At 50.6% G+C, this 18,361-nt stretch overlaps 2 protein-coding genes across 9 annotated transcripts in view; one reads left to right on the top strand and one right to left on the bottom strand.

Moving 5' to 3' along the window:
* The window catches only part of CARS2 (cysteinyl-tRNA synthetase 2, mitochondrial), a 67,916-nt gene extending 57,704 nt beyond the window's left edge, over positions 1 to 10,212 (top strand). For all 4 annotated transcript variants that reach the window (XM_012464754.3, XM_012464757.3, XM_012464755.3 and 1 more), the window contains one exon: positions 1 to 10,212. In XM_012464754.3, coding sequence (XP_012320177.2) covers positions 1 to 75 — 75 coding nt within the window. In that variant the 3' untranslated portion in view covers positions 76 to 10,212.
* NAXD (NAD(P)HX dehydratase) overlaps positions 1,621 to 18,361 on the bottom strand; it is a 27,310-nt gene continuing 10,569 nt past the window's right edge. For 4 of the 5 annotated variants that reach the window (XM_012464760.2, XM_012464758.2, XM_012464761.3 and 1 more), the window contains exons 2-10: positions 17,569 to 17,719; positions 15,979 to 16,024; positions 15,277 to 15,365; positions 12,948 to 13,056; positions 6,807 to 6,857; positions 6,626 to 6,730; positions 5,800 to 5,920; positions 4,250 to 4,370; positions 1,621 to 3,195 (exon numbers count right to left, since the gene is read on the bottom strand). In XM_012464760.2, the coding sequence (XP_012320183.1) occupies positions 3,045 to 3,195; positions 4,250 to 4,370; positions 5,800 to 5,920; positions 6,626 to 6,730; positions 6,807 to 6,857; positions 12,948 to 13,056; positions 15,277 to 15,365; positions 15,979 to 16,024; positions 17,569 to 17,719 (944 nt within the window). In that variant the 3' untranslated portion in view covers positions 1,621 to 3,044. The remainder of the gene's footprint in view (positions 3,196 to 4,249; positions 4,371 to 5,799; positions 5,921 to 6,625; positions 6,731 to 6,806; positions 6,858 to 12,947; positions 13,057 to 15,276; positions 15,366 to 15,978; positions 16,025 to 17,568; positions 17,720 to 18,361) is intronic. The other variant, XM_012464759.2, reaches the window with a different exon arrangement.

An 18,361-nucleotide genomic window follows, 5' to 3' on the forward strand; every position in this document is an offset into this window, starting at 1 on the left:
GACAGAAGCCGTACAACATCCACATGGGAACTGCTGGATCAAAGGACAAAGGACAAAAAATCCTTTGGGGGCTGAGGATGGAGCACAGCCATGAACCTGCTCATGACACACGACGCGCCTGTGCTTCCTTACGGACAAAGCTTTACATTAAAGCTTCCTGTCGAGGCTGCTAGGTCAGCATTAAAATAAGGCAACCCACAATGTCCCACTGACACGTTAGTAACTGCGCCTAAACATTCACTGCGTTCTGGTGTCGTGGCTACAGAGTCACTGTCGATGTAGTGAAGTCGTGTCAGACATTGAGTAGCACCCAGCAGCACATGTGCCTGTGCGAGAGACCCACCAGGCCGTGCCCAGGGAGCAGACAACAGGAACAGAAGAGCAGGGACCCAGGCAGGCAGCATGACGCAGCGTTTCCTCCTGAGGGAGGGGCTGGGATGGGTGAGGCGGATGGGTCACGCAGCAGCACAGTCTGAAGCAGAGGGGGGACTCCAGGCAATGTGAACCCTGGGACACTCCTCCCCCAGCAAGAACACAATCTTACTCTGGTTATAAAAGTAATGTCTGCCATAGAAAATACGCAGCTGAGAACTGTCTGCAGTCCTGCTGCATTTAACATCCTGACAACTGCGGGGCATCTTGGCCTGCCTGGTCTAACAGCAGTGATGGGGTCGTGGCTGGGCCTTGGAGAAGTGAGTTCAGAGGCATCAGGGCAGCCAGCTGAAAGCCAGCTGGTGAGGTGTAACGAGACAGGATTCCTGAGTGGAAAGTGGCAGGCTGCCGGGGCTGCAGGAGCAGGGCCTTCCGGAGCACCCACCTTGCTCCTCCTGATCTCGCCTTTCTGTAGTAAGCCCAGCGCCACAGCTGTCGGTGACCCAGCAGGGTGACCCGCTCCACTCTTCCTGCTCGCAGAGCCTGGGCCAGGCCTCTCCCTTACTGCCACATGGGCATCTCTGAATCCCATGGGCACAGGCAGCAGCAGGACCCGTGACTGCGGGGACAGCCCTGCTCATTGTTGAACCATGGCCCTGAGGCAGGGCTCCTGTCTGCAGAAAAGAATGCCAGTTCAGAAGTCACCCACCTAGAAAATCACCCTAGGAAAGCTACCCAGATACAAAAAGGCCCCAGAGAGCTCCTTACAACGAGGCATCTCGACAGGGCCGCTCAGTCCTGGGGCAGACTGCCCTGCCAGGCCACTGCCTCACCGGCCCCCACACACTTCCCCATTCCTCTCCTGGTCCAGGAAAGCTCCTGGGAGTGTCTGGAGCAAGTGCGTAAGATACAAGGTCTTGAGAAAGAACAGAGAAGCAAGGAGCTGGTTATTAAAAAAAAAAAAATTCTCTCCTTTAAGCAAAGGGATGTTTTACTTAGAACAAAAACTTAGTAACCAAAACCATGAGAGTTCCTGTGACTGCTGAATTGCATTTCCCAAGGAAAGAAGGGGCTGCCTCAGGCTTATCCTTCACGGTTCTTTATTGCAGCCATCGTGGGAGGCAGGCGCTGGTGGTGAGGGACTGTCACACACACAGGCTGATATATTTGTGCCATCTCACAATATCCTCACCTAAGAAAGTTGAAAGGTGATCTTTAGCTGTTTAAGGAAAAAAATACCACACTAGATTTAAATTAACCAGATGTCTTTTAATAGTTGCCAGAATTTAGATGTAATTCCCCAAAGGAAAAATGTCCATGGCACTCTTTTTCTGCAAAGGTTCACATGTAGACAGGGAAGCTTCTGAAGTTAGTTAGGTGTGAAATTATAGTAACAATCTTTTTTTTTTTAAAGAAAGTAGAATAGAATCCATCTGGGGCATGTCTGCATCACAGGGCATCACCCAAGAGGCATCATCAGGCCAAAGACTCTGAAGGGAACCAGGTTTGGCCCTTGCTGTGGAAAGGCGTTAATGAAAGTATAAGGAATTCTCTAATGCACATGTCAGACACGAAACTGTACCAAGCCCCACTGAGACATGGCACTAGAGAATAAGTAAACGTCAGGCTGCTCCAGGAAAACCACACAGACAGCAGAAGCTCACCCAAGGTCAACGCTGCCAGGAAGCGTTTGCCGAAGCTGCGGTTACCAGTATCTCTGCCAGATGTGAACATCCCTGAGGACACGGCTGCGCTGATTCCTAAGCACACACGACCAGGACACTCTTCCCCAGGCCTCCTCAGTGTCACTGCTGCACCAGGCCCAGCAGGCCCCAAGTCCTCAGAACCTTCTCCTGAGACAGCACTGGGGGCCACGGCAGATCCCAGACTGCAGCCCTCAACTGCGCCCACCCCTGGTCAGGTCTGCCTTGCTGGGGCTGGTGGGCATCATGGGACCTCTGAGGACAGGGACCCCAGAGAGCGTGGGACAGGAGGCGTCCCAGAGCTCCCCACCCACCTACTCAAGGGTCACTGTCACTCATGTTTCCTTCTTGTTCCCATGGTGCCTCCAAAAGGATTTCCAAACAGTGATCACTGATTACCCTGGAGTATGTCAATAAGCCAACCAAATACCAGCAGCCCAACAGCACCAAGCTAGTCACCACTTTAAAACAAGATGAGCTGGACAACGAAGCAGTGCCCGATGGACCCAGTCAGAGGAAACAGTCAGTGTAGTTGGCCTTCAGGGAGACTCGTGGGGACCAGTGCCCGCTCCCTGCTGGAGGGAAGGCTAGGAAGGGAAGCAGGGAAAAGTGAAGCGCGTGGGCAGAGAGAACATGTAGAAAGCGCCGACTTTGGAGCAGGCCGAGAAATTCAGTTGTGCTGCTCAGAGTTCATTTGCATGTGACTTTCTTCATTTCTGTCTTCTCAGTTACTATCAAGGAGCTAAGGAAAGTTCAGGAATGCTTTGGCTAGTGTCACCATAACATCTCTGACCATGCATCCAGTTTAGCCAAAAACTGCAATATTCCAAAGTCTTAAATTCTCAACAACAACCAATTTATGCTGGAGTTGAAAACCTGGCACGCGCCTTCAGCACACACGAGTCTGATTTTGCCGTCACACATGCTCTCCCCATCCGAGGTGCCTGTTTCCTTCTGGTCTGCGTGGGCTCAGGTTTCGAAGAGCTTGCTGAAGGCGGTCCCCACCTCGGCGATCATGTCGGAGGTGGTGGTGGAGCGACCGTGCTTCTGGAAGGCTTGGTGGTTACACTGCCTGGTGAGGGAGCAGGCGCCGAACGCAGCCACCAGGAGAGGGCTGGACCTGTGGGGAGGGCGACAGCAGGGGGTGCGGGAAGTCAGCATCACAGTCCGGGGGCTGCAGCTACCCTGGGCTCTGGCTTTGACTCTCATTTCAATCTTGGGACCCCAGATTGTCAATTTCAAGTCTGATATGCCTCTGAGGAGAAAGCAGCTTTATCACAGCGCAAACCACAAACCCTCCGCTATTCTCTGAAAGGAGGCACATGGGAAACGTCTAGCATTCGGAGACGGGCCAGGGCATGCAGCAGGCAGGTGTCGGGGCAAAGCCAGGTGGCACACGCTGCAGATCCCCGTGTAACTGCTCTCAGCGCCCAGGTGTGAAGGGCAGCTGAGGTATGAGAATGTGGATTCCTGCTTCCAAGGCTGCATCTCCTGGGAGAGGGGCGTGGGGGAACTGGAGTGACCCTAGCAGAATTACCGGTAAGACTCCTGCCCATGCCCCTACCTCCTCGGCTTTCAAATTCATGTGGACACACACAGTTTGGGGGATGGCCCCAGACTTCCCCATCCCAGCAATGAGGGCAGGTGAGGCCACTGGATGAAGGCCTGCCTGCCCTGCAGAAGCCCGGGTCTACGACACCTAGCACATGCCGCTGTCACCATGACGGGCTCACAGAAGAGAAATGGAAGTGCTCAGAGGTATGAGAACTGCCCGCATTCACAGAGTTCTGACTGCAGAACTGGGCCACGAGCCCTGGTCCTAGAATTCCGCTGTCTCTTAAAGAAAATTCCCATCTTTAAGAACAAGTATCTAAGTAAGCCTTGACCCTGTCTGTTTTCTTAGTATTTGTGTTACAGAGAGTAAACCACTCAACTCCCCACAATAGCCGGGCACCTCCGAACCAGCTGGAAAGCTCTGAAGACCGCCCCTGCCCCAGGCCCGAGTGTGGAGTGGAAGCTTCTGCCGAGAGGGTTCGCCTGTGCCCTGGGATCTCTCCAGTGAAGCCCAGAGTTCATTCTCAATGTTTCCAGGGCTACTTATTCAACAAATGAGCTACTGAGATAGCTTAGAAAAATCAGTTTCAGGGTAGAATAAATGGAGAATGTGGCCTTACCCATTTGTTTTCTCCGGTCCAGCAAGGAGCGCCCAATGCACCAGGACGCCCAGGGAGCCCGACAGGAGGTCTCCTTGCCCTCCACACCTGCGGCTGCTGCCTTCCTGGCTGCACACAAGCACTGCAGGGGTAGAGAGCAGGTGTCAGCACGGCATGTGTGTGAATGTGACAGTGGCCGCCTGTGTGGAAGGCTGCACACCACGCAGCCAGAGCCGCACCCTCCAGGAGTGCCTGAGGCTCCACTCACATCCTGCCCCTATGGCTCTTCCCTGTTTGTCCCTCCCAAGGGCTGGAGGCATCTCTGTTTTACAGAAGAGGAAACCGAGGCACGAAGCGATGAGGCTGCCCCAGGCCCCGCTATGTAGCAAGCACTGCAGGTTGGTGGAGACACCCGCAGCTTGGAACCGGTGTCCAGCTCCTCCCACCAGCTCCCAGAGGGTGAGCCCTCGCCTGCAGCCCACACTGCAGAGTTCACCTGAAACCCCAGCCCAACCGCATGGGACAACGCCGAGCGAGGCCTCCACCCGCTCCTAACTGTGTGTGTGCCTGTGAATGTGGGAATTCTCTTTCTTTGGAAAATGTTAAAAACAGGTATTATATTGTCCGAATGTGTTAGACCCAAGACAGCCTTCCAGTGATTAAAAACCCTCATCTCAAAGGTGCCAAGAGCCCCTCTGAGAACGTGAGCTCTGTGGTCCCTGTGCCCAGCTATGTGTGGGTGAGTGTGCAAGGGCATGTGGATGTGAGTGCGAGTGTGGATCAGTGAGTGTGTGGATGAGTGTGTGTGGATGTGTGCAAGGGTGTGTGGATAAGTATGCGAAGGAGATGAGTGGGCGTTTGGATGAGGGTGAGGGTGTTTGAATGTGAGCACATGGGCGTGTGGATGAGGATGTGTGGATGAGTGTGTGAGGGAGTGGATGAGTGCTAGAGCTTGTAGATGAGTGGGTGTTTGGATGAGTGCAAGGACGTGTGGATGAGTGAGGGTGTGGATGAGTGTGAGGCAGTGGATGAGTGTGAGCGTTTGGATGAGTGCGAGGGTGTGTGGATGAGTGGGCATTTGGATGAGTGCAAGGGCATGTGGATGAGGGCGTTTGGATGAGTGTGCAGGGCTTTCTGCGCTGTCCAGTCATTTTGATAGAACAAAATGCAACAAAATACCCAAATAACCAGATGGATCGTGGATGCCACAAGTGAGATGAAAGATGAAGGTGGCAGCTTGGGGACGTGAACCCAGGACTCTGCAGCATGCCCTGCTGTTCCAGGCACCCGCCTGCCAGGCTGCTTCTCATAACTAAGGCACAGCAATTCAGCCAATGGGTGGAGCCCACAACTTGAAAGCCTGCTCTTACCACCGTCACCTCCCCAGCAAAACAGTGAGAAGTCAAAAACATGGACTCTGGAAAAGGTGTGTTTGTCGAGCTCATCAGGAATCCCTTTGTGCAGAATGCGTGTGAACACGTGTGCACACCAGAGGTCTTCTGGGGCTCACACTCAGTGTGGTCACGCTGCCTGACCCAGCACCAGCCCACACGAGGCCAGCCGCCGCTCACCCTGCTGGCCATCAGAGAGGATGTCGTGCTCTCCTTTCTGGACCACCGTCACGTTGCCCAGGGCTTGGCTAAGTCTCAGCACAGATCCATGGCGGTCATCACTGTCCACGGGGCCTCTGAACTACAGCAACGCAGGAAGACACAGAAAAAGCAAAGCCTTCCTCAGACACACGACATGTGACATGACGGGTAGCCCTGTCCCATCTGCCATGAGACTCGCACTCTCACGTCTGAAAGGATCACCCGGGCACCGGTTAGAGGCCGCGTAGGTGGGAGGAAGCCCAGGATATCACCTGCAGCAACTCCTCCAAGCAGACACTGACGCAGTGCCTGCCAGTGCCCGTCCTCTACCTGGTCAGACCAGGCTGAAGGAGGACACCGAGGCTGGGTTCTCAGAGCTTTGCAGGAGTAATACAAATTCCGTAGTACCGGGTGCTAACATTGATGGGACACTTACCATGTGGGGACTCATGGCTTTACACAGGTTTCCTCATCTCACAGCCCTGTGAGGCAGATGCCATCATCACATTACAGAAGAGGCACTCAGGACAGAGAAGAAGTGATCTGTCCAGAGTGTGCTGCAGGCAGGGACTGGCTGACCCGAGTCCCTGCCTGTCCCAAGTCCACCACACCATCGTTCATCCAATCAAAGAGCACGATGGGAAGAAGCGCCATCCGCTGTGAGAGGCACAGCGATGACTTGCAGGTCTGTATCCCTGCGGAGATGTGCCACAGGGACAGGCTGGGCAGAAGCATGGAGCTCGCCCCTCACCCTCTTTAGGACGAATGGAGCTCGCGTCCACCCTTTGGGGGTCCACTCACTCACCACAGCGTCGTACAGTCTGCTGAACTCCATGTGGTTGGGAGTGAGCACGGCCTTCCGGTAGCCCTGGATGAGGGCTGGCTGCTGAGCGACCAGCCACAGGCCATCCTGCATGGAACAAAAAGCCGGGCTCACTGGACAGACCTTCCGGGACCCCAAGCCGGGAGGAGAGAGGTCAACTCACCGCATCGATGACCACAGGGATGTCCCTGGCCTTTGATGCTTCCAAAATGCCCTGCCAGAAGAGAAAACTAAGCTGAGCACCACGCCTGCTGCCTCCGCCTATGGTGTGGACGCGTGTCTTCTCAAAACTCACGGTGAAACTTAGCTGGGCACTGGGAAGTGGGGCCTTTAAAAGGTGATGTGGCAGAGCCCTCACAGGTGGGTTTAATGACCTTTAAAAAGGGCATTAAGGGTCACTTTCCTGCCCTTCCTCCCTCACCAGATGCTGGCACGTTGATGTTGGTCATCCACCTCCAGAACTGTGAGGCAGGAAACGCCTGTTCATTATAAATGACCCAGTCTGTGGGACTGCTAGGGCAGTACAAAACGGACGGAGACACTTCCCAAGAGCAGTGCAAGAAAACTGAGCAGACTCTTAATAAAATGCAACATCAGGTCATCAAACAATAAATGGAAAACAATAAAGTAAATGAATAAATAGAGAAGCAAGACCCAATGAACTGCCAGAGCCCCTCAGTAAGACAGGACACTGGGAACTCTGAAAGGTGAAGCCCAGTGGAAATGCTATAAACAAAGCTGGGCTCCTAGGCTAACCCATGAAGACACACCCACCGCCACACCGAGGGCTTCCAGTTCTCCAGCAGGTACCAATCTGCAGCATTCAGAGAATCCTTGCGAGTTCCCCAAATCACTAGTCATTATATATTTTTCGTATCACTTTACTTACATATTTTAAAGTAACAAGTGACAATAAACAGGGAATCATTTTTCCCTGATAGGATTACAGTGAAGGTTTCAAAGGTTTTCTATTTAAAAAATACTACATGTGGCTGGGTGCAGTGGCTCACGCCTGTGATCCCAGCACTTTGGGAAGTTGAGGCGGGTGGATCACGAGGTCAGGAGTTTGAGACCAGCCTGGCCAACATGATGAAACCCTGTCTCTACTAAAAATACAAAAATTAGCAAGGCGTGGTGGCACACGCCTGTAATCCCAGCTACTCAGGAGGCAGAGGCAGGAAAATCGCTTGAACCCAGGAGGTGGAGGTTGCAATGAGCTGAGATTGTGCCACTGTACTCTAGCCTGGGTGATAGAGCAAGACTCTGTCTCAAAAAAAACCACGAAAATACTACATGTACAGAGATACACACACATACATGTAATCAACATTGGTTATTTTTATTCTTATGATCCAATACATTGTGACAAGATTATATACTGCAGTAGCATGTAAAGTGATCTTGACTTGATAGACACCTACTAAAAAACATTCAAGAACATGCTAAGAATAGAGAACATTAAAGTACATGCTAAGCAAGAATAAAGTACTGAAAACTAAAGTCACGTATATTAAAAGTTAAATGAAATTCGAAAGCTGACAAAGCATTAGCTGCCTGCCTAACAAACTGCTCATTTCAGCTTGTTTGGTGATGCGTATCCCAGCTGTGGGGATGTCTGTTTTGCTCTGACGTTGGTCCAAGCATTAGCAGCGTGTCTGTCCCACAGCCCCTTCCAGGGAAGCAGGTACCTGAGACTTCACGGAAGCTGATTTCCTCCATTAACCAAAAAGGTTCTTTGTCTGCTTGCCCTGAGTTTGATTTTACTGTTAAAACTGTCAGCCTTTCACTCACTCAGATTTTAGATCAGGTTCTGATTTTATGTTGCAGTATTTGGCAACAATCTGACATTTCATCTGTTTCTGTGTTTTCTTTTAATGTATTTACAAATAGTAGTCAAATGTGAATATTCAAACCCTGGAAAATGCAATGTGACACGGGTCTCCTAGAAAGATTTGCAGCATCAGAGCACCCAGCGCAGAAGGGTGTCCCCACCCATGGGAAAGCAAACCGTGGGACACTAGGGGAGAAATTTGGGGGCATCTCTCAAAAATTTAAACATCCTTACTCTTTGATTCAGCAATGGAACCTCTAAAAATTTATCTTAAAAAATATCCAAAAGAGTGGACAAAATACACAGATTCAGGACACCACTGATGTAACACAAAAAAAGCTGCAAACAGTAAATGAACTAGTTAAATGCACTGTAGTATATCCACAGTAAATTCTGATGTAGCTGTTACAAATAATGAGGAATATCCGCATATCCTATCATGAAAAAGTCCCCAGGACACACTGATAATGAGCTGTGAGAAGAGCACAGTGTGAGGACAGGTGCACTGGTCAAGAGCCTATGCTCTCGATTCAGACAACTTGGGCTCAAAGCCAGATGATGTTAGACATTCCCCCAGTTGATCTTCAGTTTCAACACCATCCCTACCCAAAATCCCAGCTGCCTATTCTGCAAATCAGCAAGCTGATCCAAAACTGGATTGCATGGGACCCAGGAGAGCCATACCAACCTTGAAAAGGACAACTCTGGAGGACTTAGGCTTTCCGACGTCAAGGCTTCCTACCCAGCCACAGCAATCAGGACTGGGTAGTTGCAGAAGGAAAGCTGTACAGATAACAGAACAGAAACAAGAGTCCAGAAGAAGCCTCACATTTAGGGTCAATGGATTCTCAAGGAGAATGAAAGACAAGTCAGGAGGAAAGAAGAAGTCTCCCCAACACATGGTGCTGCATCCGGACCCCACAAGCAAAAGAATGACACTGGAGCCTGCCTTCCGCCACACACAAACACCAGCTCAACACGGGCGCACGGCTAAATACAAGAGCGGAGACAGCAAGGCTCTTAAAAGAAAATGTAGGCGTAAACTTGCGTTAGGCAACAGCTTCTTAGATAAGACACCAATAGCACTAGGGACAAAAGAAAAAAATAGCTAAATTGGACTTCAAAATGAAAAATTTGTGCTGTAAACAAAACCATCAAGGAAGTGAAAAGACAACCTACAGTATGAAAGGACAGCTGCAAATCATATCTCTAAGAAAGTATGTGAAGAACTCCTAAAAGTCCATAATAAAAAGGCAAACCATTTTCAAAATGGGAAAAGGGCATGAATAGACACTTCTCCAAAGAAGATGCCCAAACAGGCCAGGCACGGTGGCTCATGCCTGTAGTCCCAGCACTTTGGGAGGCTGAGGTGGGTGGATCACCTGAGGTCAGGAGTTCAAGACCAGCCTGGCCAACGTGGTGAAACCCCATCTCTACCAAAAATAACAAAAATTAGCTGGGTGTGATGGTGGGTGCCTGTAGTCCAAGCTACTTGGGAGGCTGAGGCAAAGGAATCACTTGAACCCAGAAGGTGGAGTTTGCAGTGAGCCGTGATCACGCCACTGCGACTGGGCGAGAGCAAGAATCTGTCTCAAAAAATAAAAAAGTACCCAAACAGCCCGTGAGCACATGCAAAGATGCTCAACAGCATCAGCTGCCAGGAAAATGCAAACCAAACCACAATGAGGCCACTCCACGCCCACCAGGGGGCTACTAATAGACAACAACAGTAACAAGTGCTGGGGACGATGTGAAGAATCAGAGACCTCGCACGCTGCGGGGGAATCTTCAAAAACCACTCTGCAGCATGGAAATGTGAAAGGTGGGAAGTGAGGGTGTGCCTCACTGCCCTTGCAGCTCAGACTCGGGACCTCGCATTCTGGTTCCCGTAATAAAAACAGCGCAGCTGCCATGGGACATGGTGGCAGTGTCTCAGAAGGTGAAACACTGGCTCCCAAGAGGAGTGAAAACGCATCCACACAAAAAGTGGAAACAAAACAATTTTCCATAAATTAGGGAACAGATAAACCAAGGTGGTATATCCATGCAATGAAATACTAGATATAAAAAGGAATGAAGTGCCGATACATGCTACAACATATAATAACTAATATAAAATTAGGCAGAGTTGGCCAGGCACAGTGGCTCACACCTGTAATCCCAGCACTATGGGAGGCTGAGGCGGGCAGATCATGAAGTCAGGAGTTCAAGAGCATTCTGACCAACATGGTAAAACCCTGTCTCTACTAAAATGCAAAAAAAAAAAAAAAAAGCCCAGCATGGTGGCGCACGCCTGTAGCCCCAGCTACTCCAAAGGCTGAGGCAGAGGAATCACTTAAACCCAGGAGGTGGAGGTTGCAGTGAGTTGAGATCAGGTCACTACACTCCAGGCTGGCAACAAAGCAAGACTCTATCTCAAAAAAAAAAAAAAAGCAGCGTGAACAAAATGAGTCACTAAATAGCACATACAGTGTAATTCCATTCATATGAAATGTCCTGAACAGGCGAATCCATCGAGACAGAGTATACTAGATGAGTGGCTGCCGGAGACTGGGGAGACGGGGAGCAGATGCTAACGGGATGGGCTTCTTGAGGCTGTAAACATGTTCTAAGGTTGATCACGGTGATGGCTGCACATCTGTGAATATACCTGAAGCCAATGAGTAGTTCACTTTAAATGGTGAAGTGTATGGTAGGTAAATCATCAAAATAAAGTTGATTTTAAAAAACCACCTCTACCATTTCCTTGCTACAAGACCCCTTGGCGTCTTGAATCCTTGCCAGGACTCAATTTGTCATCAGAAGAATGAGGACATGAACAGAAATCTACCTAATCGGGTTTTTCAGGTCTACGCTGGATGATGACCTCATTCAGGAATGTCGATGAAGCAGGAAGCCTCTGCTCTGCGCCAGGCACGAGCTGGAAGCTGACAAGGAGACAGCCCGTGCTCAATGACCCGAGGACTCTCAAGACCACGCCGAGCGCTTACAGGAACCAGAATTCGAGGTCCCCAGTCTGGGCTGAAAGGGCAGCGAGGCACATCCTCACTTCCCACCTTTCACATTTCCACGCTGCAAAGTGGTTTTTGAAGATACCAATTTTTAAATTATGAACTTACATTCACAAAGAAAAGAACCCGAAGCAGAGAACTCTGGCTTGTTCACCTTTAATTCATCCACACGCCTAAGATGTAGAGCTGGACAGGAAGAAGCAGCTGTGCTTGCAGACCCAGCGCTTGCAGATGGGACCCCCACTGAGAGCCTCTCCCCGGGATGATAGAGGGTTCTATTGCTCCTAAGCGTGGCCACCTCCTACTTCTCGGTGAGCGGGTAAGACCTTTTTAGCTCAAAGATGGGCTCCCATGCTAACTCCATGCTGCTTGCCCTGGTGTGTACGGTGTTGGCCTGCATCTGCCTGCCCTCAGATGACTCACCCTGCACTACTGGCTCCATCGCTCACCACCTTCAAGCCCCCACAGCCTCAGAAACCCGTCTGTTAACTAAGCACTCTAATAGAGTGCCACGCAAATGGCTGACATTTTCAGGGTGACTGCTGGTCTGGGAACACAGTATGGCCAGGCACCTTCTAAGGGCTTCCAGCAGAGTCCCTCACTTAATGTCCGGCCTCTGATCCACCTGCAGTCACCGCACCTCGCACATGTGAACACGCTGTGGCACCAGGCTGTCTGGCACTGTCTTCCTCCAGGAGCTCTGACAGGGGTCCCCAGGAACTCGAGAAAGGGTCTCAGAGGGCAGTCCCTGGGATGCAACGCCCCAGAAGCACGACCCCACCAGGGACACACAGCAGCCCAGCAAGCATCAGAGGACACAGAGAACACAGAGCTAGCAGCCATCCCCATCTTGTTACTGCCCCTGATCCCAGGTGGTACTTATTTACAGCAGACACAAAGTCATCAGAATAAACAATTTCCATCTTTTTGGATTCAGGTGGGCATAAGATGAACTTTAAGCATGAAAAACCAGCATGAATGAGTGTCCATGTGCATGCGTGTGGGTGTGGACAAGCAGGCCTGTGTCACTGCACAGCCTGATGTCAGCAGAGTATGGTTCCAGGGCTGTGTGGGAACAGCTGCCCAGGAAGCTGAGGGAAACCCAGGGTCTCCCAGCAAGAAGCGGGTGCATGGGATGTACACCCAGGCCTGACCCCAAACCTCTGTCAGCTCTCGAGTCCTGCTCACCCTCTCCTTACATCAAACATAAAACATTTCAGCAACTCCACACACACCTGCAGCTGCTCCGTGAGAAAACAGTCGGGCAGAGGGAAGCAGACCTCAGCGCTGTTCCTCACCACCTCTGCGCTCAGTTTCTCCTCTGGCCCTCAAATCTCCTCTCAGTCATGCCATGTAGAGGCACACAGAACACTACACAAAATGCAGAGAAATGCCTCTGTTCCACCCTCACCATACTAAGGGCCAAGCCCATTGTGAGGGAAGTGAGAGAGTTACACATTACCTTGACATTTTCGAGAAGCGCATCATCTCTACCCAAGCCAGGTCCCACGACAAGGGCATGCAGCCGGGGAAGCCACTTCTCCACCTCATGAGCAGCACCGGGGCTGTCGCTAAACAGGGCAATGAAGGACCGGGGGTTACCTACCGTTTTGCATTTATTTACTTTCATGTATTGATTTACATTTTATTTTGAAAAAACAATTTACAAAAAAAACAAATTTACAAATTGGATTTATTATTTCACCAGTGCAGAAGGTTCCACGTCCCCTTTGCCAGCCTCCCGAGGTTAACACCTCACACACCCACATTCTGGCTCAGCAAAACTAAGTTCACGCTGGTTCAATACTATTCATTAAAGCACAGCATTGTTCGAATCTCCCGTTTCCTCTTGACGCCCTCTTCCCGTTTCAGGACCTAAACTGGGCCCCACACTGCATTTGGCCACTGCCTCTCCTTGATCTATTTTTTAATGCCCAGATTTAGATGCCTAGCTTTCAGCTTTTAGGACAAGTTAGGAGAAAAGTTATGGCTATCTTCAAAATCATCCGCCCTCTAAAGTTAACCAGTTTGTTTCCATCCGTCTACGTGTGGCTGTAAAGCATGGTCTGTGTCCTTACAGAGCAGGCCCCCGCCAGTGCACTGCTGCTGTTGCAGTGTCTCATTCAGAACAAGACAGGGTTTTGCTTTCCCGCACCTCCTTCCTGTTCTCTGTGTTCTCTCCTAGAGCCGCTGTTAAGGCTTCTGTCCCCTTTCCTCCCCGACAAGCTCCCTTGTCAGGGTCACCAAGGACCCCACACTATGAGATGAACCATCTGTTCTCAGGCCTCATCTCGAACGACCCAGAGTGGCACACACAGGCCCTCTAGAACCGTCTGGCAACTGCGGCTTCGCTGACTCCTGGAAGCCCCTGTTGCTGCCTGCCTCCTCCCCAGCCCAGGCTCCTAGCATCTGAGTGCAGAGCCCCACCGCCTCTTACTCCCTCATCTTCCAGCTTTAAGCGCCATACACATGTGCATGACTCCCAAGTCCACGTCCCCACTGTCAATGTCTACTAGCCACGTCCCCTGTATGTCTAACTGGCAGCAAAACTGCGCCCCACATACAACGCCTCATCTTCATCCCACCCAAGCCCACCCCCATTTCTCCACCACATGGAGTGACAACTCGCTCAGACTAAAACCCTTGGTGGTGTCTGTGCCCCTTGCCTTTTCCAATCCAATCTGTCAGCAAATCCCGCCCCCAAACTTTCCAAAAATACCCAGACTCCAGCCCTCTCACCATCTGACTGCACCCTTCCCTCCCATGCATCCTTACCACCGTTCCACCCTGGCCCCAGGGGCCCAGCCCAACAGCCACCCAGGAGCCTTTCTGACCCACACCGGCCCTGCCCTGTTCACTCAGTGCTAGAGCCACAGCCCTAACAGTAGCTCCACACCCTGCAAGGCCCGGCCCTGCACCTCTAGGTCACCCCGACACATCACAGTGCCCAATCTGGAGCTCTGCGCCGGCTCCTCCCTGGTGTGGAAAGGCCAGGCTCTACCCAAGCGTCATCATGCTGGGCTGCTGCCCCAACCACTCCTCTCACGGCCCCCTCCCTGCTGCCGCTCTCACGAACCCCTCCCTGCTGCCGCTCTCACGGCCCCCTCCCTGCTGCCACTCTCACAGCCCCCTCCCTGCTGCTGCTCTCTGCGCCTCCTTCACCACCTGATGTGCTGCTCTCCTTTGTCCGTCTCCAGAGCGGCACAGCCCGATCCAGTTGGTGCTAGCACACACCTAATTAAAATTAAACAAGAGCAAAAGCTCCACTCCTGTGTCCCCCAGCTACATTTCAAGCACTCAGTGGCCACAGTCATGGATGGCAGAGAGAACACCTCCACACAGCAAGCTCAACAGCACAGACTGCCTAGGGGAGCCCCACGGGGGCAGGTGTTTGCCCGCCCAGTTCAATGCTGACCCACAGAACACAGACTAGGACCTGGCACCAGACATATCTGCTGAGTATGGGAAGGGTCTTGTTACTGCTTAGAGGCCCCTTGTTTCTGCCTTCTGCAAACCTGTCACACACAGCCCACAGAGCCCCACTGCCTCTGGACCTGGGGCCGGCCATTTCCAACAGGCCCAAATCCCCACCACCACCTCTCACCCCACCGTGTTTGTCTTATTCTGACCACAGAAGAATGGGCTCCTTCATTTCCCTACTTCCTCTACAGCACCTGCTGACAAACTCCGAGGACGGAAAATCCGTCAGCCGCTCTCGGTGTCGGTGCAAAACTCCCAAGTGACTCAGGAGGGAAAGAGAACCCAGGAGAAGCTGGTGCAGAGCAACTCACAGAACGGGGTGGACGATCAGCTCCGGGCTGTAGGCCTTAATCACAGGCGCGGCTGCATTGGTGCAGAATACATGGGACAAATCCGCGCCCTGAGGAAGAAGCACAGGAGGCTAATTCAGGGACCCGATCCACAGGCCCCAGAAGGCCCCAGCATCACTGCCCACCTGCCAGACACGGGCATCCAGTGCTCGTTATTCAGGCCTGGTGACACGCGCAAGAAACGGACTAGTCGCCGAGTTACACCCAGCCAGGTGGCTTAGCAAAGGGCCAGAGCACACAGCACAATGCCTGGAAAGAAAGGCAGACTTCTGCCACCACCGCAGAAGCAGGGTCAGAGCTACACACACCAGCACAGCCCAGCTTGGCCTGGCCACCCTCCAGGAGGACGGGTCACAGGAAAAGGCTGGCCGCTAGCACTAGCTCAATGCATGGGAAACTGCAAGATCCACGCTTCAGCTGGGACCCACAAAGGCATCCAGGTTCACTTTGGTGAGTACAATACAAATCACCAAAAATGGGCTTCATTGAAGTGATCTTGTTACTGAACAGGATGTCAGGATAGACTTAAAGGTGTTTCCATGACCCATGATTACCCTAAGATGTTATTTAGATTTATATCAGAAAACATTTGCTTTAATCATATTTAAATTATCAAAATCTTTACCAGAAAAATCCCAATAAAGAACTTTTAAGAAAACATACCACTTTGAGAGCTGAGATTGCTGCAAAATATGGGGCTCCAGTGTACCTAAAAAGAAGATATTTAGAGTCTAAATTTTCTTCTGAGAATAAGATAAGCACACCTTGATCAAGAAATAGGTTATCAATAAAAAACACAAAAATAATACAGACGTGATTTATCAATACACAACAGAGACATGAAGCACATATTCACAAACCCAACACCTACAAGATCCTCGTAAACGTTCCATGAACATGAGCCGATTACACTAGAAATGTCGATTTTTTACATAAAACCTTCATGCACTTCAGGAGAGTGACTCTCTGGCTGTAGTGCCTGCAGTCTCTCTGCAATGCGAACGTTCAAGGTAAGGAGCTGACTGCAGGCTTCTGCCCGGAGAGAAGAAAGATATAATCACATGTTCGAAGCAGTCGGACATGGATAGGGTCCCAGAGCAGGCAGACCCCATCCTCCAAGAGTAACAGTCATTGGAGGCCAGATGGGGGCCACTTGGGACACACAAGAAATGGCACACACCACCCAGCTGCTTTTACCTCACTGTTCTGGCATCTCTGGCACTCTAGGTCTAAGGGCACTTCAGGCACAGAAAGGAAGAGCCTCATCCTGGCATGAAATGGGCAAATGCAATCTTTACATCCATTCCAAGCACTGAGATGTTTTGCTAGCCCAAGAAAGACAGACCTGGGCAAATGCTGATACATCATCTTACACGGCCTCCTGCAAAGCGCTGTCACCAGAAAGTGTTGTAAGTGCACAAGAAAGGACAGAACAGGCAACATATATGCACACATGCTTCCATCATGTGAAAATGAGCCCCATCAATAAGAGAAATGCGTTAAAACAACAAGAAAGTTTGTAGACTTGACTAGCAAAGGTCAAGTCTACAAACCTCCAAGGGGTGCAGGGAACAGGTGCTCCTGGGAGGCAGCACCACTAATGCAATGGGGGACAATTCAGCAGCATCCCCAGCATGTAAAATGCACACGTGTCTAACACACCTGATGACACGATCGACAGCTAAAAATGGAGGGATGGGCAGAGAGCGATAACACAGACACGCAAACAGAAAGCAAGAAGAAACAGAAACAGGAGCCGCGGCAGACTTTCCATCAGAGACAGAAGGTGTCCTTCACACCCAAGGACAACAGTTACATACCAAACACGGCAGCAAAACAGAACAGAAGCAAGCTAGGGACTGTCAAATTTCATAAGTGAATTTCAGTAACATCTCTAACCAAGTAAACCAAGAGGTTGCTGAGTGTTTCTATCCTAAACACAAAAAACATGCCGCGGTATGAAGTCCGGTTAAATACAGAAAAGCAGAAACAGTTAAAAATAGGCTCCATTCCCCACTACAAGCAAAACCTAACACTGACACACACCAGTGAACAATTCAGTCAGGGCTCCTTGGAATTGCTTCCTAATCAAAAAGTGGATCACTGAAAAACACAGTGTCCTATCAGACTACATTTGGAAATGATTACTGAGGTCAAACTAGACAGCATGAATGACAGGCAGGTAAGCAGGCAGACAGGCAGACAGACAGCAACTGACTTCTTAAACACCAGCACTGCACATCTGCTACTTACTCCTGACAGCCTCCAACTACGCCTATTCTTCCATCTTGCCCTTTGTGCTTTGTGGAAGACAGAGGAGGTATAATATTTCTCACCAGCTGCAAGGTATTTTCCATATCCTTTATCGAATGTGCTTTACATAGCGAAAATGCTCTTTCTAAAACTGAAAAACAAGAAAAATGAGTAGTTCAGAAAGGTAAACAGATATCATTATTACCCATAAAAAACACTTAAAAATAGCCTATTAGCCAAAACCCCCTCCAAAGTTAATATGAATGTAAGCAAATACGTTCAAAATTACAGTAACACAAGTAAATTTTTTTTTGAGATAAAGTCTGGCTCTGTCACCACTGCATTTTGCTGGAGTGCAGTGGCGTGATCTCAGCTCACTGCAACCTCCACCTCCCAGGTTCAGGCGATTCTCCTGCCTCAGCCTCCTGAGTAGCTGGGATTATAGGTATCCACCACCACACCTAGCTAATTTTTGCATTTTTAGTAGAGACGGGGTTTCACCATGTTAGCCAGGCTGGTCTCAAACTCCTGACCTCAAGTGATCTGCCTGCCTCAGCCTCTCAAAGTGCTGGGATTACAGGCATCAACCACCATGCCAGGCCTTAACACATGTAATTAATACATGTAGTAACACATGCTATTGATCTATTTATTTGAGATGGAGTCTAGCTCTGTCACCCAAGCTGGAGTGCAGTGGCATGATCACTGCTCACCGCAACCTCCGCATCCAGGGTTCAAGTGATTCTCCTGCCTCAGCCTCCTGAGTAGCTGGGATTATAGGTACCCACCACCC

Source organism: Aotus nancymaae, unplaced genomic scaffold (genome assembly GCF_030222135.1).
Source record: "Aotus nancymaae isolate 86718 unplaced genomic scaffold, 86718_ANA_hifiasm-v0.15.2.pri h1tg000044l, whole genome shotgun sequence".
NCBI classification, from domain to species: Eukaryota; Metazoa; Chordata; class Mammalia; order Primates; family Aotidae; genus Aotus; species Aotus nancymaae.